The sequence below is a fragment of the Capra hircus genome, chromosome 6 (genome assembly GCF_001704415.2).
Source record: "Capra hircus breed San Clemente chromosome 6, ASM170441v1, whole genome shotgun sequence".
Lineage (NCBI taxonomy): Eukaryota > Metazoa > Chordata > Mammalia > Artiodactyla > Bovidae > Capra > Capra hircus.
The window spans coordinates 84,490,046-84,508,625 of record NC_030813.1 but is presented as its reverse complement, the minus strand read 5'-3'; the positions used below and the strand labels follow the sequence as shown (position 1 = coordinate 84,508,625).

The following is an 18,580-nucleotide window of genomic DNA, read 5'->3' as shown; positions in this document are numbered from 1 at the left end:
TATATATGTGTTAGTATACTGTATTGGTGTTTTTCTTTCTGGCTTACTTCACTCTGTATAATTGGCTCCAGTTTCACCCATCTCATCAGAACTGATTCAAAAGAATTCTTTTTAACGGCTGAGTAATACTCCATTGTGTATATGTACCACAGCTTTCTTATCCATTCATCTGCTGATGGACATCTAGGTTGTTTCCATGTCCTGGCTATTGTAAACAGTGCTGCGATGAACATTGGGGTACATGTGTCTCTTTCAATTCTGGTTTCCTCTGTGTGTATGCCCAGAAGTGGGATTGCTGGGTCATAAGGTAGTTCTATTTGCAATTTTTTAAGGAATCTCCACACTGTTCTCCATAGTGGCTGTACTAGTTTGCATTCCGACCAACAGTGTAGGAGGGTTCCCTTTTCTCCACACCCTCTCCAGCATTTATTGCTTGCAGATTTTTGGATCGCAGCCATTCTGACTGGTGTGAAGTGGTACCTCATTGTGGTTTTGATTTGCATTTCTCTAATAATGAGTGATGTTGAGCATCTTTTCATGTGTTTCTTAGCCATCCGTATGTCTTCTTTGGAGAAATGTCTACTTAGTTCTTTGGCCCATTTTTTGATTGGGTCGTTTATTTTTCTGGAATTGAGCTGCAGAAGTTGCTTGTATATTTTTGAGATTAGTTGTTTGTCAGTTGTTTCAGTTGCTATTATTTTCTCCCATTCAGAAGGCTGTCTTTTCACCTTGCTTATATTTTCCTTTGTTGTACAGAAGCTTTTAATTTTAATTAGATCCCATTTGTTTATTTTTGCTTTTATTTCCAGAATTCTGGGAGGTGGATCATAGAGGATCCTGCTGTGATTTATGTCTGAGAGTGTTTTGCCTATGTTCTCCTCTAGGAGTTTTATAGTTTCTGATCTTACATTTAGATCTTTAATCCATTTTGAGTTTATTTTTGTGTACGGTGATAGAAAGTGATCTAGTTTCATTCTTTTACAAGTGGTTGACCAGTTTTCCCAGCACCACTTGTTAAAGAGATTGTCTTTACTCCATTGTATATTCTTGCCTCCTTTGTCAAAGATAAGGTGTCCATATGTGTGTGGATTTATCTCTGGGCTTTCTATTTTGTTCCATTGATCTATATGTCTGTCTTTGTGCCAGTACCATACTGTCTTGATGACTGTGGCTTTGTAGTAGAGCCTGAAGTCAGGCAAGTTGATTCCTCCAGTTCCATTCTTCTTTCTCAAGATTGCTTTGGCTATTCGAGGTTTTTTGTATTTCCATACAAATCTTGAAATTATTTGTTCTAGTTCTGTGAAAAATGTTGCTGGTAGCTTGATAGGGATTGCATTGAATTTGTAAATTGCTTTGGGTAGTATACTCATTTTCACTATATTGATTCTTCCGATCCATGAACATGGTATATTTCTCCATCTATTAGTGTCCTCTTTGATTTCTTTCATCAGTGTTTTATAGTTTTCTATATATAGGTCTTTAGTTTCTTTAGGTAGATATATTCCTAAGTATTTTATTCTTTTCGTTGCAATGGTGAATGGAATTGTTTCCTTAATTTCTTTTTCTACTTTCTCATTATTCGTGTATAGGAATGCAAGGGATTTCTGTGTGTTGATTTTATATCCTGCAACTTTACTATATTCATTGATTAGCTCTAGTAATTTTCTGGTGGAGTCTTTAGGGTTTTCCATGTAGAGGATCATGTCATCTGCAAACAGTGAGAGTTTTACTTCTTCTTTTCCAATTTGGATTCCTTTGATTTCTTTTTCTGCTCTGATTGCTGTGGCCAAAACTTCCAGAACTATGTTGAATAGTAGCGGTGAAAGTGGACACCCTTGTCTTGTTCCTGACTTTAGGGGAAATGCTTTCAATTTTTCACCATTGAGGATAATGTTTGCTGTGGGTTTGTCATATATAGCTTTTATTATGTTGAGGTATGTTCCTTCTATTCCTGCTTTCTGGAGAGTTTTTATCATAAATGGATGTTGAATTTTGTCAAAGGCCTTCTCTGCATCTATTGAGATAATCATATGGTTTTTATTTTTCAATTTGTTAATGTGGTGAATTACATTGATTGATTTGCGGATATTGAAGAATCCTTGCATCCCTGGGATAAAGCCCACTTGGTCATGGTGTATGATCTTTTTAATGTGTTGTTGGATTCTGATTGCTAGAATTTTGTTGAGGATTTTTGCATCTATGTTCATCAGTGATATTGGCCTGTAGTTTTCCTTTTTTGTGACATCTTTGTCAGGTTTTGGTATTAGGGTGATGGTGGCCTCATAGAATGAGTTTGGAAGTTTACCTTCCTCTGCAATTTTCTGGAAGAGTTTGAGGAGGATAGGTGTTAGCTCTTCTCGAAATTTTTGGTAGAATTCAGCTGTGAAGCCGTCTGGACCTGGGCTTTTGTTTGCTGGAAGATTTCTGATTACCATTTCAATTTCTGTGCTTGTGATGGGTCTGTTAAGATTTTCTATTTCTTCCTGGTTCAGTTTTGGAAAATTGTACTTTTCTAAGAATTTGTCCATTTCTTCCACGTTGTCCATTTTATTGGCATACAACTGCTGATAGTAGTCTCTTATGATCCTTTGTATTTCTGTGTTGTCTGTTGTGATCTCTCCATTTTCATTTCTAATTTTATTGATTTGATTTTTCTCTCTTTGCTTCTTGATGAGTCTGGCTAATGGTTTGTCAATTTTATTTATCCTTTCAAAGAACCAGCTTTTGGCTTTGTTGATTTTTGCTATGGTCTCTTTTGTTTCTTTTGCATTTATTTCTGCCCTAATTTTTAAGATTTCTTTCCTCCTACTAACTCTGGGGTTCTCCAACTCTTCCTTTTCTAGTTGCTTTAGTTGCAGAGTTAGGTTATTTATTTGACTTTTTTCTTGTTTCTTGAGGTATGCCTGTATTGCTATGAACTTTCCTCTTAGCACTGCTTTTATAGTGTCCCACAGGTTTTGGGTTGTTGTGTTTTCATTTTCATTAGTTTCTATGCATATTTTGATTTCTTTTTTGATTTCTTCTGTGATTTGTTGGTTATTCAGAAGTGTGTTGTTCAACCTCCATATGTTGGAATTTTTAATAGTTTTTCTCCTGTAATTGAGATCTAATCTTAATGCATTATGGTCAGAAAAGATGCTTGGAATGATTTCGATTTTTTTGAATTTATCAAGTTTAGATTTATGGCCCAGGATGTGATCTATCCTGGAGAAGGTTCCATGAGCACTTGAAAAAAAAGTGAAATTCATTGTTTTGGGGTGAAATGTCCTATAGGTATCAATTAGGTCTAACTGATCTAATGTATCATTTAAAGTTTGCGTTTCTTTGTTAATTTTCTGTTTAGTTGATCTGTCCATAGGTGTGAGTGGGGTATTAAAGTCTCCCACTATTATTGTGTTATTGTTGATTTCCCCTTTCATACTTGTTAGCATTTGTCTTACATATTGCGGGGCTCCTATATTGGGGGCATATATATTTATAATTGTTATATCTTCTTCTTGGATTGTTCCTTTGATCATTATGTAGTGGCCTTCTTTGTCTCTTTTCACAGCCTTTGTTTTAAAGTCTATTTTATCGGATATGAGTATTGCCACTCCTGCTTTCTTTTGGTCTCTATTTGCGTGGTATATCTTTTTCCAGCCCTTCACTTTCAGTCTATATGTGTCCCTTGTTTTGAGGTGGGTCTCTTGTAAGCAGCATATAGAGGGGTCTTGTTTTTGTATCCATTCTGCCAGTCTTTGTCTTTTGGTTGGGGCGTTCAACCCATTTACGTTTAAGGTAATTATTGATAAGTGTGATCCCATTACCATTTACTTTATTGTCTTGGGTTCGAGTTTATACACCCTTTTCGTGTTTCCTGTCTAGAGAATATCCTTTAGAATTTGTTGGAGAGCTGGTTTGGTGGTGCTGAATTCTCTCAGCTTTTGCTTGTCTGTAAAGCTTTTGATTTCTCCTTCATATTTGAATGAGATCCTTGCTGGGTACAGTATTCTGGGCTGTAGGTTATTGTCTTTCATCACTTTAAGTATGTCTTGCCATTCCCTCCTGGCCTGAAGAGTTTCTATTGAAAGATCAGCTGTTATCCTAATGGGAATCCCCTTGTGTGTTATTTGTTGTTTTTCCCTTGCTGCTTTTAATATTTGTTCTTTGTATTTGATCTTTGTTAATTTGATTAATATGTGTCTTGGGGTGTTTCGCCTTGGGTTTATCCTATTTGGAACTCTCTGTGTTTCTTGGACTTGGGTGATTATTTCCTTCCCCATTTTAGGGAAGTTTTCAACTATTATCTCCTCAAGGATTTTCTCATGATCTTTCTTTCTGTCTTCTTCTTCTGGGACTCCTATAATTCGAATGTTGGAGTGTTTCATATTGTCCTGGAGGTCTCTGAGATTGTCCTCATTTCTTTTAATTCGTTGTTCTTGTTTCCTCTCTGATTCATTTATTTCTACCTTTCTATCTTCTATTTCACTAATCCTATCTTCTGCCTCCGTTATTCTACTAATTGTTGCCTCCAGAGTGTTTCTGATCTCATTTATTGCATTATTCATTATATTTTGACTCTTTTTTATTTCTTCTAGGTCCTTGTTAAACCTTTCTTGCATCTTCTCAATCCTTGTCTCTAGGCTATTTATCTGTGATTCCATTTTGATTTCAAGATTTTGGATCATTTTCACTATCAATATTTGGAATTCCTTCTCCGGTAGATTCCCTACTTCTTCCACTTTTGTTTGGTTTTGTGGGCAACTCTCCTGTTCCTTTACCTGCTGTGTATTCCTCTGTCTCTTCATCTTGGTTATATTGCTGCGTTTGGGGTGGCCTTTTTATATTCTGGGAATTTGTGGAGTTCTCTTTATTATGGAGCTTCCTCACTTTGGGTGGGGTTCTATCAGTGGCTTGTCAAGGTTTCCTGGTTAGGGAGGCTTGTGTTGGAGTTTTGGTGGGTGGCGCTGGGTTTCTTCTCTCTGGAGTGCAATGGAGTGACCCGTAATGGGTTACGAGACATCAAAGGTTTTGGGATAATTTTGAGCTGCCTGTATATTGAAGCTCAGGGGAGTGTTCCTGTGTTGCTGGAGAATTTGCGTGGTATGTCTTGTTTTGGAATTTGTTGGCCCTTGGGTGGAACTTGGTTTCGGTGTAGGTATGAAGGCATTAGATGGGCTCCTATTGCTTAATGTTCCCTGAATTCAAGAGTTCTCTAATGTTTTCAGGCTTTGGATTTAAGCTTCCTGCTTCTGGTTTTCAGTTTTATTTTTACAGTAGCCTCTAGACTTCTCCATCTATACAGCACCGATGATAAAACATCTAGGTTAAAGATGAAAAGTTTCTCCACATTGAGGGACACTCAGAGAGGTTCACTGAGTTATAAGGAGAAGAGAAGATGGAGGGGGTAGTTAGAGGTAACTGGAATGAGATGCGGTGAGATCAAAAGAGAAGAGAGCAAGCTAGCCAGTAGTCACTTCCTTATGTGCGCTCTATAGCCTGGACCGCTCAGAGGTATTTACAGAGTTATACGGGGAAGAGGAGAGGGAGGAAGTAGACAGAGGTGACCAGGAGGATCAGAGAGAGGAATGAGTAGGAGCGAGACAAATCCTGCCAGTAACCTGTTCCTTAGGTGTTCTCCACCGTCTGGAACACACAGAGATTCACAGAGTTGGATAGAGGAGAGATGGGGGAGAAAAGAGACAGAGGCCACCTGGTGGAGAAAAAGGAGAGTCCAGAGGAGGAGAGAGTGGTCAAGCCAGTAATCTCGCTCTCAGGTAAACTGGGATAGTGAAGTTTGGGTTTTTAAATGTACAAAATTGACCACAAAAACCTAAGAGCAAAGATTAAAAATCTAGAGTAGAGGTTGGATTTTCAAAGATACAATATTAGAGAGAAGCAGAAGGAAAAAGGAAGAAAGAAAGAAAAAAAAAAAAAGAAAGAAAAAGAATTATTAAAAAACAAACAAACAAACAAACAATCAAAAAAAAAAAAAAGCCATCAACAACCATCCAAAGACTGTATATGGTGTTTGCCTTAAAAAAAAAAAAAAAAAAAAGTCTTTTTAAAAAACAAACAAAAAAAATATAGTAATAATAGGTTATAGAAATAAAAATTAGAGGAGAACTAGAAGACTTAACAATTAAAAAAAAGTTAGAAAAAAAAAGCAAAAAAAAAAAAAAAGGAATGATTTTATAAATATTAAAAATATCTGGCCCTTTCTGGTGTAATGGGCCGTGTGGGATCACTTCCAAGGTGGTTCCCTCTGTTTAACTTCTTCTGTTTGCTGGCCTTTTAGGCTCACAGTTGCGCTGTGGGGAGGGGGGCTGCTGCTAACAAATAGCACTGTCGTGTGCACGCAGTATCTCTGCCCGGCTTGACCTGTCCTTTTTCGCGGCGCACAAACCGCTCCGGCTCTAGGATGCTCAGCCGGGAACCGTCTGGGGCCGGCCCTAGGCTGCGTGCACTTCCCCGGTCCAAGCCGCTCAGGTTCGGCGCTCAGGCAGCCCTCAGAGGCACAGATTCGGCTGGAACTGCGCTTTGTGCCCTTCCCAGGTCCGAGTATCTCAGGAGTTTGGCGAGCGTGATCGCCGCGGCTTTTCACCTTTTCTGCCGCTGCTGCTCAGCTTTCTGGGCGGGCCGCTGGCGCACCCCGTGCGGTAGATGGTGACTGTCCAGCACCCCCAGAAGTCTTAGCAAAGGAGCTTGCTTGCAGTTAGGTAAGTAAAGTCTCTCCGAGTTTGCAATTGCCCCTTTCCAGTCCTTACGACTCTGGCTGCCTGTCCCCGGCGGGGGATGGTCTGCAGCCGGCTTTTCCCATTCCGTCCTTTGTTCTGTGCTCGGTCCTGGCGGTGTCTTATGTTCGAGCTTTTCGCGTGGTAGCTACCCCACAGTCTGGTTTGCTAGCCCAAGTTAGATCGTTCTGGTTGTGCGTGGGGCGTTCCTGCCCAATTCTTACAAAGCACTGCAGCCCGTGCCTCCCGCGCGTCCCTGCCCTGTCCCCACTTCCCAGTGGCGGATGCAGGCGTCTGTGCTGCTTTTCCGCTGGGGGAGTTACTATTGGGCTTGTAATCTGTTGGTTTTAATTATTTATCTATTTTTCCTTCCTGTTATGTTGCCCTCTGTGTTTCCAAGGCTCGCCACAGACTCGGCAGGGAGAGTGTTTCCTGGTGTTTGGAAACCTCTCTTCTTAAAATTCCCTTCCCGGGACGGGCTTCCCTTCCCGGGACGGAGCTCCCTCCCCACCTCCTTTGTCTCCTTTTTCGTCTTTTATATTTTTTCCTACCTGTTTTTGAAGACAATGATCTGCTTTTCTGGTTGCCTGATGTCCTCTGCCAGCCTACAGAAGTTGTTTTGTGAAGTTTGCTTGGCGTTGAAATGTTCTTTTGAGGAATTCGTGAGGGAGAAAGTGGTCTTCCCGTCCTATTCCTCCGCCATCTTTCCCTCCCCCCTGAACTTGTACTCTTTTAAAACTCAATGTCCCTAGAAGCTTCTGTTCATCACAGTGCTCTAAATTTGGCCGGAAAGTCAAATATTTGTGTATACTTTATTCGTGGTGTTGGATTAATAAAAACTGAACAGTTATGGTCCTCAGACTTCTGAATACATGAAGCGCTGAGCACTGTACTCCGCCGTTGACTGTGGTGGCATGTTTCTTTCCGAAAACATTATCTTTAGAATAAAAAAAATCACATCATGTGTTGAGTGTAATATATATATATTTTAAATCAATATGTTAATGAGATGCTCTAAGAAAAACTAATAATATAAGAAAATTACATGAAAAGTATCTTTAAAGGGCTAAAGGTTAAACATTATTTTTGAAAGAAAAAAGATTATTTTATGACTGAAGGAAGAAGAAAAAACTCAGAATTATTCTACCTTAGGTGAAAAAATAGAGAGTCAGTACCACATTTAAACCAAATGACAATCAACCAAAGTCATTTACCTTTGTCTTTGGTGTGTGTATTTATAAGCACATATGACTGAGACTTTGCCAAAAATTTTACAAAATTTTATGACACATAACAATAAAACCATATTTGAAAGAATTCCCAAATGGGGATGAATTATTGTCCAATGTGCTCAGCTTACTAGCTTACCTACTTTATTGGGGGATTGATCATATTCATTTCTTAAACTCATATAATAAAATAATAAACTACGTTAACCTCTGTCTTTCTTGTTAATATCTTTTGTGTTTAGAATGCAGTTCATCTTCAATATTTCATGTGTTCAAGAAATAAAAAAGCAAAGGAATAATACAAATGATGGGAAAAAGTATTTTTAAAATATCATAGAAGTTGTGTTAGGTTGAATAATGTCCCCACACCCCAATACATCTGTGTCTTAACCTTTGTAACTGATGAGTGTTACCTCATACTGCAAAAGGGACTTTCCAGATGTGATCGCTTCAAGGATTTTGAAGAGCTGTTAGTCTGGATTTTCTGGATGGGCCCTAAATGTAATCCCAGTATCTTTATAAAGGACAGGCAAAAAGCCCAAAGAAGGAAAAAGGCTATGTGACAATAGAAGTAGGGAAGAGGAAAACAATGTGATGTATAACCACAGGCCAAGGAACCAGGATCCCTCTAGCAGCCAAAAAAGGCAAGGAAAAAGATTCACCCCTTAGATCTTCCAGAAAAACAAACAGACATACAAACAGGTCTTAATTTGAGCCCTGTAAAACTTATTTCAAACTTTTGACCTAAATTGGTGGTCACTGGTCAAAGCAGCAATAGGAAATTAATACAGAGGTAGGTCCTTGGACTGTAAGGACATCCAACCAGTCAATCCTCAAGGAAATCAACCCTGACTATTCACTGGAAGAATTGATGCTGAAGCTGAAGCTCCTACACTTCAGTGGAGTGGTCTATAAAAAGATGAAAAGGATAATGTAAGAAAAACTTTAAGAAGACTGTGTGGTGAATGCAGACAAATATAAGCAGTCTGCTATAGTTTCAACAGAAATTATTAAGGGAACATGGCAAAAAATATGCTCAAGAGGTAAGCAGGACCTAGGTCAAGGAAAACCTTTATAGATCATAGTAAAGTGTTGTGACTCCTTCTCCACTGGCAATGGAGAGAAAGGAAAGCGTTTTAATTGGAGAAGTGATATTGTCAAATTTGCAATTTAAAAAGATTTTTCTGCTGGTATGTGGGGAATAGAACTGAGGAAATCAGGACAGGAGGCAGGGTACCAGTTAGAAAGTTGTTACACTTTCCAGACAACAAATGATGAGGAAATGGATGAGAGCATTAATGACAATAGAATTTGTGAAAAGATGATGAAGTTTTACAATTTAGGAGATAAAATTTTCAGGATCTGTTGATTAATAGGAAGAGATCAAAGTGTACTTTAAAATTTCCAGTCTGGGTCATGAAGGAGATTGTAATGACAGAATTTAAGATAGAGAATCTAGGCAGAGTACTTTTTTAATAGAAAGGTCATTTTGTTTTGGATAGACATTAGCTATGGGGATGATGAGGATCTGAATTAAGGATATAACTCTTCTGGGTGGGATAAGGGATTCAGAAGATATTAATAAGTTGAATTCATAGATCTTAAGACTGAAAAATGGGATATTACAAATGAGAATTAAGCCAGCCGTGAAGAGATATCCCATGCCAAGGTAAGAGAAACCCTTGTAAGATGGTAAGTGTTGCAAAAGGGCATCAGAGGGCAGACACACTGAAACCATATTCACAGAAAACTAGTCAATCTAATCACACTAGGACCATAGCCTTGTCTAAGTCAATGAAACCAAGCCATGCCTGCAGGGCAACCCAAGACGGGCAGGTCATGGTGGAGAGGTCTGACAGAACGTGATACACTGGAGAAGGGAATGGCAAGCCGCTTCAGTATTCTTGCCTTGAGAACCCTATGAACAGTAGGAAAAGGCAAAATGATATGATATCAAAAGAGGAACTCCCCAGGTCATTAGGTGCCCAATACGCTACTGGAGATCAGTGGAGAAATAACTCCAGAAGACATGAAGGGATGGAGCCAAAGCAAAAACAATACCCAGCTGTGGATGTGACTGGTGATAGAAGCAAGATCTGATGCTGTAAAGAGCAATATTGCATAGGAACCTGGACTGTCAGGTCCATGAATCAAGGCAAATTGGAAGTGGTCAACCAAGAGATGGCAAGGGTGAACGTCAACATTCTAGGAATCAGCAAACTAAAATGGACTGGAATGGGTGAATTTAACTCAGATGACCATTACATCTACTACTGCTGGCAGGAATCCCTCAGAAGAAATGGAGTAGCCATCATGGTCAACAAAAGAGGACAAAATGCAGTACTTGGATGCAATTTCAAAAATGACAGAATGATCTCTGTTCGTCTCCAAGGCAAACCATTCAATATCACAGTTATCCAAGTCTATGCCCCAATGAGTAACGCTGAAGAAGCTGAAGTTGAACGGTTTTATGAAGACCTACAAGATCTTTTACAACTAACACCCAAAAAACATGTCCTTTTCATTCTAGGGGACTGGAATGCAAAAGTAGGAAGTCAAGAAACACCTGGAATAACAGGCAAACTTGGCCTTGGAATGTGGAATGAAGCAGGGCAAAGACTAATAGAGTTTTGCCAAGAAAATGCACTGGTCATAGCAATCACCCTCTTCCAACAACACAAGAGAAGACTCTACACATGGACATCACCAGACGGTCAAAACCGAAATCAGACTGATTATATTCTTTGCAGCCAAAGATGGAGAAGCTCTATACAGTCAACAAAAACAAGACTGGGAGCTGACTGTGGCTCAGATCATGAACTCCTAATTGCCAAATTCAGACTTAAATTGAAGAAAGTAGGGAAAATCGCTAGACCATTCAGGTATGACCTAAATCAAATCCCTTATGATTATACAATGGAAGTGAGTAATAGATTTAAGGGTCTAGATCTGATAGATAGTATGCCTGATGAACTGTGGAATGAGGTTCGTGACATTTACAGGAGACAGGGATCAAGAGCATCCCCATGGAAAAGAAATGCAATAAAGCAAAATGGCTGTCTGGGGAGGCCTTACAAATGACTGTGAAAAGAAGAGAGGTGAAAAGCAAAGGAGAAAAGGAAAGATATAAGCATCTGAATGCAGAGTTCCAAAGAATAGCACGGAGAGATAAGAAAGCCTTCCTTAGTGATCAATGCAAAGAAATAGAGGAAAACAACAGAATGGGAAAGACTAGAGATCTCTTCAAGAAAATTAGGGATACCAAGAGAACATTTCATGCAAAGATGGGTTCGATAAAGGACAGAAATGGTCTGGACCTAACAGAAGCAGAAAATATTAAGAAGAGGTGGCAAGAATACATGGAAGAACTGTACAAAAAAGATCTTCACAACCCAGATAATCATGATGATGTGATCACTAATCTAGAGCCAGACATCTTTGAATGTGAAGTCAAGTGGGCCTTAGAAAGCATCACTATGAACAAAGCAGGTGGAGGTGATGGCATTCCAGTTGAGCTGTTTCAAATCTTGAAAGATGATGCTGTGAAAGTGCTGCACTCAATATGCCAGCAAGTTTGGAAAACTCAGCAGTGGCCACAGGACTTGAAATGGTCAGTTTTCATTCCAATCCCAAAGAAAGGCAATGCCAAAGAATGCTCCAACTACCACACAATTGCACTCATCTCACATGCTAGAAAAGTAATGCTCAAAATTCTCCAAGCCAGACTTCAGCAATACACTAACCGTGGACTCCCTGATGTTCAAGCTGGTTTTAGAAAAGGCACAGGAACCAGAGATCAAATTGCCAATATCCGCTGGATCATCGAAAAAGCAAAAGAGTTCCAGAAAAATGTCTATTTCTGCTTTGTTGACTATGCCAAAGCCTTTGACTGTGTGGCTCACAATAAACTGTGGAAAATTCTGAAAGAGGTGGGAATACCAGACCACCTGACCTGCCTCTTGAGAAATCTGTATGCAGATCAGGAAGCAACAGTTAGAACTGGACATGGAACAATAGACTGATTCCAAATAAGAAAAGGAGTACATCAAGGCTGTATATTGTCACTGCGCTTATTTAACTTATGTGCAGAGTACATCATGAGAAACACTGGACTGGAAGAAACACAAGCTGGAATCAAGATTGACCGGAAAAATATCAATAACCTCAGATATACAGATGACACCACCCTTATGGCAGAAAGTGAAGAGGAACTCAAAAGCCTCTTGATGAAAGTGAAAGAGGAGAGTGAAAAAGTTGGCTTAAAGTTCAACATTCAGAAAACGAAGATCATGGCATCCGGTCCCATCACTTCATGGGAAATAGATGGGGAAACAGTAGAAACAGTGTCAGACTTTATTTTTTGGGGCTCCAAAATCACTGCAGATGGTGACTGCAGCCATGAAATTAAAAGACGCTTACTCCTTGGAAGAAAAGTTATGACCAACCTAGATAGTATATTGAAAAGCAGAGACATTACTTTGCCGACTAAGGTCCGTCTAGTCAAGGCTATGGTTTTTCCAGCGGTCATGTATGGATGTGAGAGTTGGACTGTGAAGAAGGCTGAGCACCGAAGAATTGATGCGTTTGAACTGTGGTGTTGGAGAGACTCTTGAGGGTACCTTGGACTGCAAGAGATCCAACCAGTCCATTCTGAAGGAGATCAGCCCTGGGATTTCTTTGGAAGGAATGATGCTAAAGCTGAAGCTCTAGTACTTTGGACACCTCATGTGAAGAGTTGACTCATTGGAAAAGACTCTGATATGGGAGACATTGGGGACAGGAGGAGAAGGGGACGACCCAGGATGAGATGGCTGGATGGCATCACGGACTCAATGGATTGAGTCTGAGTGAACTCCGGGAGATGGTGTTGGACAGGGAAGTCTGGCGTGCTGCGATTCATGGGGTCGCAAAGAGTCAGACACGACTGAGCGACTGAACTGAACTGAACTTGGGTGAATGTATAGATGAGTAAGTTGTTCAGAAGATAGAAAACAGGATATGAAGCAAGGTTTGAATCTAAAAAGAGATAAATAATCCTGGTTAAGGATAGAAGTGGGCTTCCCTGGTGGCTCAGTGGTAAAGAATCTGCCTGCCAATGTAGGAGACATGGGTTCAATCCGTGGGTCAGGAAGATCCCTTGAAGAAGGAAATGGTAACCCACTCCAGTATTCTTGCCTGGATAACCCCATGGACAGAGGAGCCTGTAGGGCTACAGTCTGCTGAGTTGCAAAAGAGTCGGACATGACTTGGCCACTATTCAGCAACAACAAAGGACAGAACTAGAGAGTTCTCCAAAGTAACCGGTGAGAGGCCAAGAGCAAGAGAGAAAATCAGAAGATGGCTTCGTAAAGCCAAAGACAAGCTTTCAAGGAATATGATTAAGTCCGCTAAGAAATCAAGATGATTTTTGAAAAAGACCAAAATATATATGGCCTTAGATATAATAACTGTTTTGCCCTTAACAATGGCAGCTACAGTGGTTTGTTAAGAGTCCATTACAGAAAATTGATGCTTGCATGGGCAAAAAGGAAATGCAGATTTAAAATACTGGTTTATATTTAAGTAAGTTTGTCATTAGTGTAGAAAAAAGTGATCACCCGTTCGATATAGCTTCATAATGCAGCTTAGTTATAATATACCTATATTACAATTCTTTAAGGAAAATAATAATTTTTATTATATGACTGTCAGCAATTGTTTTCAGCATTTGAATTTTTATTGTATGTTCTGAATCTGATTGTGTGAAAAATTTTATATGCATAGACACTATAAATGGATGTTCTGAAAGTATAATCTATTTTAGCTGGATGCAATGATAAAAATTACACAATATTTTAAAAAATGACTATGACTAATTATATAATGATAAAAAGAAATAAGCTGTGTTATTGTAAATCGATTTCCTGGAGGAAGGGGACAAGCAATTGATCATGTCTAAGCATGGATCTTTTGTTTATTTTTACCTTTCAGATGATAAGTCATTCTACTATCTTGCCTCTTTTAAAGCTACGAATATAAAATATAGAGAATGTTATGGAATGAGAACCTCAAAACAGTTTATAGAAAGGAGTCATCAGATTGAGAGAATGGTAAGCCCAATAGAAATTTTGAAAGCTTATGGATGTTTCTCTGCCTGACATTGAATGTGATTGTTATAGGAACATAATTTCTCCATGGCTCAGTTTCTTCTTCTATAAAATGAGGATAATATAGTAGGTCATACGGTTTTAGCATAATGCATGCAAAATATTTAGAGTAATGTCATATGGCATTAAACATATGTAGATTAGAGTAGGCAACTAATTAACATCTGAGGAAATTGTTGGTTGAAACAGGTATTCTCAGTTTAAGTTATGTTTAAATTTAAATTTCTCTGTTAAAAACAGATCAATTTTTAAACTCTTGATTTCCTTTCTTGGTTCATTTTCCTTAAACTTTTCTTTCAACATAAGAAAATAGGATTGTGATGCTTTGTCTCGTCATTTTGTGATTTTGATTTTGAAACACATAAAGGGTCACATACAAGACTGTGTGTCTATGATTCTTATCAATCTCAAATTTAGTTATGTCCCTCAATTATTTTGGCTTTCCTTGAAAACCTAGGCAATTATCAAGGCATTTCTAATTTTTTAAAGTATATCAGGCAAGCAAAATCCTTGCCTGTTATAGCAGAAAGTCAAATAAAAGAGTTAATTTTTGTTTAATAAAAAATATGTCCTTAGAGACTATAGATTTCTTTAGCAAAACCCACAGCATTAGACTAGAGTATAATTTAAGTCATGAGAGTTATTCTAACAAGGAAGTAAGGGGTCTATAGAAAGGGGACTTAATTAGTATGGTTTTTATGATTAGCTATAGACACTATCTCTCTTTTTAAATTCCTTACTTATTTAAATTAGAAGATAATTACATTACAATATTGTGATGGCTTCTACCATACATCAACATGAATCAGTCATTGGCATACATGTGACCCTCCATCCTGAATCCCCCTCGAAACTCCCCATCTACCCCACCCCTCTGGCAGATGAATGGATAAGGAAGTTGTAGTACATATACACAATGGAATATTACTCAGCTATAGAAAGGAACACATTGAGTCAGTTCTAACATAGTGGATGAACCTAGAGCCTATTATACTTAGTGAAGTAAGTCAGAAATAGAAAGATAAATATCATATATTAACTCATATATATGGAATCTAGAAAGATAGTACCAATGATCCTACGTGCAGGGCAGCAAAGGAGACACAGACATAAAAAATAGACTTTTGGACACAGTGGGAGAAGGACAGGGTGGGATGATTTGAGAGAATAGCATTGAAACATATACATTACCATATGTCAGACTATCCCTTAATTAAGGGAGGAGGACTTTAGCACTCCCACTCTTAATTGTACTCTTTCTCTTAATTGTTAACAACATAAGAAAGTATTTGCATTTTATTTGGCTGTTTATTCTTATATAGCTTGATTATATGTAGTTCCATTCTAAAGGTTGAAAACAAACACTGGTTTATTTTTCATACCTATTTAGATAGGATTTTGCATTTAAATAGGACAATGTTTTTACAGTTTTGTTGCCACAGTTCTTTTTCAACTTTATTTGTAGGTGGCTTTATTTAGATTTTGTATTTGTAATTGAAATATAATTGATATATAACATTGTTAGTTTCAGATGTACAACATAATGGTTGATATTTGTATAAATTGAGAAGGAACACCACCATAAGTGTAGTTAACGTGAAACACCATAGGTAGTAATAATTTTTTTTCTTATGATGAGAACTTTTAAGATTTACTCTCTTAGCAACTTTCAAATATACAATGAAGTGTTAGTAGATACAGTCACCATGTTATACATTATATCCCAAAGAACTTATTTATTTTATAACTGGAAGCTTGCACCTTTGACCACCTTAGCCCATTTTTCCTAACACTCATCTCTCACTCCTGGCAACCAGCAATCTGTTCTCTAGATATGAATTTGTGGGTTTTGCTTGTTTGCTTACATTCTATATCATTGAGATCATATGATATTTATCTTTCTCTGTCTGACCTACTTCATTTAGTATAACGCCTTCAAAGTCCATCAGTAAATTGTCAAAAATAGCAAGATTTCATTCTTGTCTATGTCGGAATAGTTGGCTCAGGTGGTAAAGCATCTGCCTGCAATGCGGGAGACCCAGGTTCGATTCCTGGGTCCAGAAGATCCCCTGGAGAAGGAAATGGCAATCCACTCCAGCACTCTTGCCTGGAAAATCCCATGGACAGAGGAGCCTGATAGGCTACAGTCCATGGGGTCGCAAAGAGCTGGACACGACTGAGCGACTTCACTTCATGTCTATGCCACATCTTCTTTATCCAGTTATTCATCAATGAACACCTAGTTTGCTTCCCTGTCTCGGCTATTGCATGACTAATAGCGGTGTAGTATGGTTGATTTAGGGATTTAAGTTTGTTCTTTCCCCCTATGTGAATAAACAGTTGTTTTAGCACCACTGATTGAATAGTCAGTCCTTTCCTGGTTGATCTGCCATGTCATTTCCACCACAATTCAAGTTTCCATATATGATGTGGAATACTGCTGGCATCTCTAATCTGTTCTATCCAACAGCTTGTTTTTCACTGGGTCAGTACCATGATACTTTAACCTCTACAGTTTGACAATGTGTCAATACCTGTTGTATTAATTTCCTAGGACTGCTGTAGCAAATTACAAAAAACTAGTGACTTGAAACAACAGAAATTTATTCCCTCACAGTTATGGAGACCAGAAATCTTAAAATCAAGATGTCAGCAGCCTTGGAAGTCTCTAGAGAAGAGTTCTTCTTTGCCTCTTCCAACTTCTGGTAGCCTCAGGCATTCCTTGTCATGTGACTACATGAACTTGATCTCTGTCTCCATCTTCACCTGGCCTTCTCCGGGTTTCTTTGTTTCTCTACTCTGATAAGGATACTTATCATTGGATTCAAAGTGTTCCTGGATGATGTCTACACTGGTCTCATCTTGATATCCTTAATTACACCTGCAAAGACTCTTTGCCAAGTAAGGACACATTTACACATTCCCAGAGTCAAATGTATCTTTAGGGGGCCAGCATTCAACCCATACACCTGGATTTATCATCATCTCTTTCAGGTATACTGTAGTTTTTCTTGTCCTTTTTATTTCCCATACCAAGCCAACACACACACACACACACACACACCCTCATACTGAGGTTTTGATTTAGCGTGCTTCAAATGTAGAAATCTAGAGAAATAATTGACACCATTTATTTATATTTATTTGCTATATTTCAATAGAGCTTTAAAATTATTTTCTTAAATGTCTCGTATATCTTAGTTAAATTTAATCCTAGATGATTGTATCATTCCAATCCGAAAGAAAGTCAATGCCAAAGAATGCTCAAACTACCACCTATTGCACCCATCTCACACCCTAGTGAAGTAATGCTCAAAATTCTGAAAGCCAGGCTTCAGCAGTACATGAACTGTGAACTTCCAGATGTTCAAGCTGGTTTTAGAAAAGGCAAAGGAACCAGAGATCAAATTGCCAATGTCTGCTGGATCATGGAGAAAGCAAGAGAGTTCCAGAAAAACATCTACTTCTGCTTTATTGACTATACCAAAGCCTTTGACTGTGTGGATCACAATAAACTGTGGAAAATTCTGAAAGAGATGGGAATACCAGACCACCTGACCTGCCTCTTGAGAAACCTATATACAAGTCAGGAAGCAACAGTTAGAACTGGACATGGAACAACAGACTGGTTCCAAGTAGGAAAAGGAGTATGTCAAGGCTGTATATTGTCACCTTGCTTATTTAACTTCTATGCAGAGTACATCATGAGAAACGCTGGACTGGAAGAAACACAAGCTGGAATCAAGATTGCTGGGAGAAATATCAATAACCTCAGATATGCAGATGACACCACCCCTATGGCAGAAAGTGAAGAGGAACTCAAAAGCCTCTTGATGAAAGTGAAAGAGGAGAGTGAAAAAGTTGGCTTAAAGCTCAACATTCAGAAAACTAAGATCATGGCATATGGTCCTATCACTTCATGGCAGATAGATGGGGAAACAGTGTCAGACTTTATTTTTGGGGCTCCAAAATCACTGCAGATGGTGACTGCAGCCATGAAATTAAAAGACGCTTACTCCTTGGAAGAAAAGTTATGATGAACCTAGATAACATATTGAAAAGCAGAGACATTACTTTGCCAACAAAGGTCCATCTAGTCAAGGCTATGGTTTTTCCAGTGGTCATGTATGGATGTGGGAGTTGGACTGTGAAGAAAGCAGAGTGCCGAAGAAGTGATGCTTTTGAACTGTGGTGTTGGAGAAGACTCTTGAGAGTCCCCTGGACTGTAAGGAGATCCAACCAGTCCATCCTAAAGGAGATCAGTCCTGGGTGTTCACTGGAAGGACTGACGCTGAAGCTGAAACTCCAATACTTTGGTCACCTCATGCAAAGAGTTGACTCATTTGGAAAGACCCTGATCCTGGGAGGGATTGGGGGCAGGAGAAGGGGATGACAGAGGATGAGATGGCTGGATGGCATCACCGACTCGATGGACATGAGTTTGAGTGAACTCCTGGAGTTGGTGATGGACAGGGAGGCCTGGCGTGCTGCA

At 38.9% G+C, this 18,580-nt stretch overlaps 1 protein-coding gene across 1 annotated transcript in view; it reads left to right on the top strand.

Annotated features, from left to right (window-relative positions):
- Positions 1-18,580, top strand: part of LOC102185449 (transmembrane protease serine 11F) — a 104,484-nt gene that overhangs the window by 54,752 nt on the left and 31,152 nt on the right. The window contains exon 4 of the mRNA XM_018049513.1: positions 13,913-14,031. Coding sequence (XP_017905002.1) covers positions 13,913-14,031 — 119 coding nt within the window. The remainder of the gene's footprint in view (positions 1-13,912; positions 14,032-18,580) is intronic.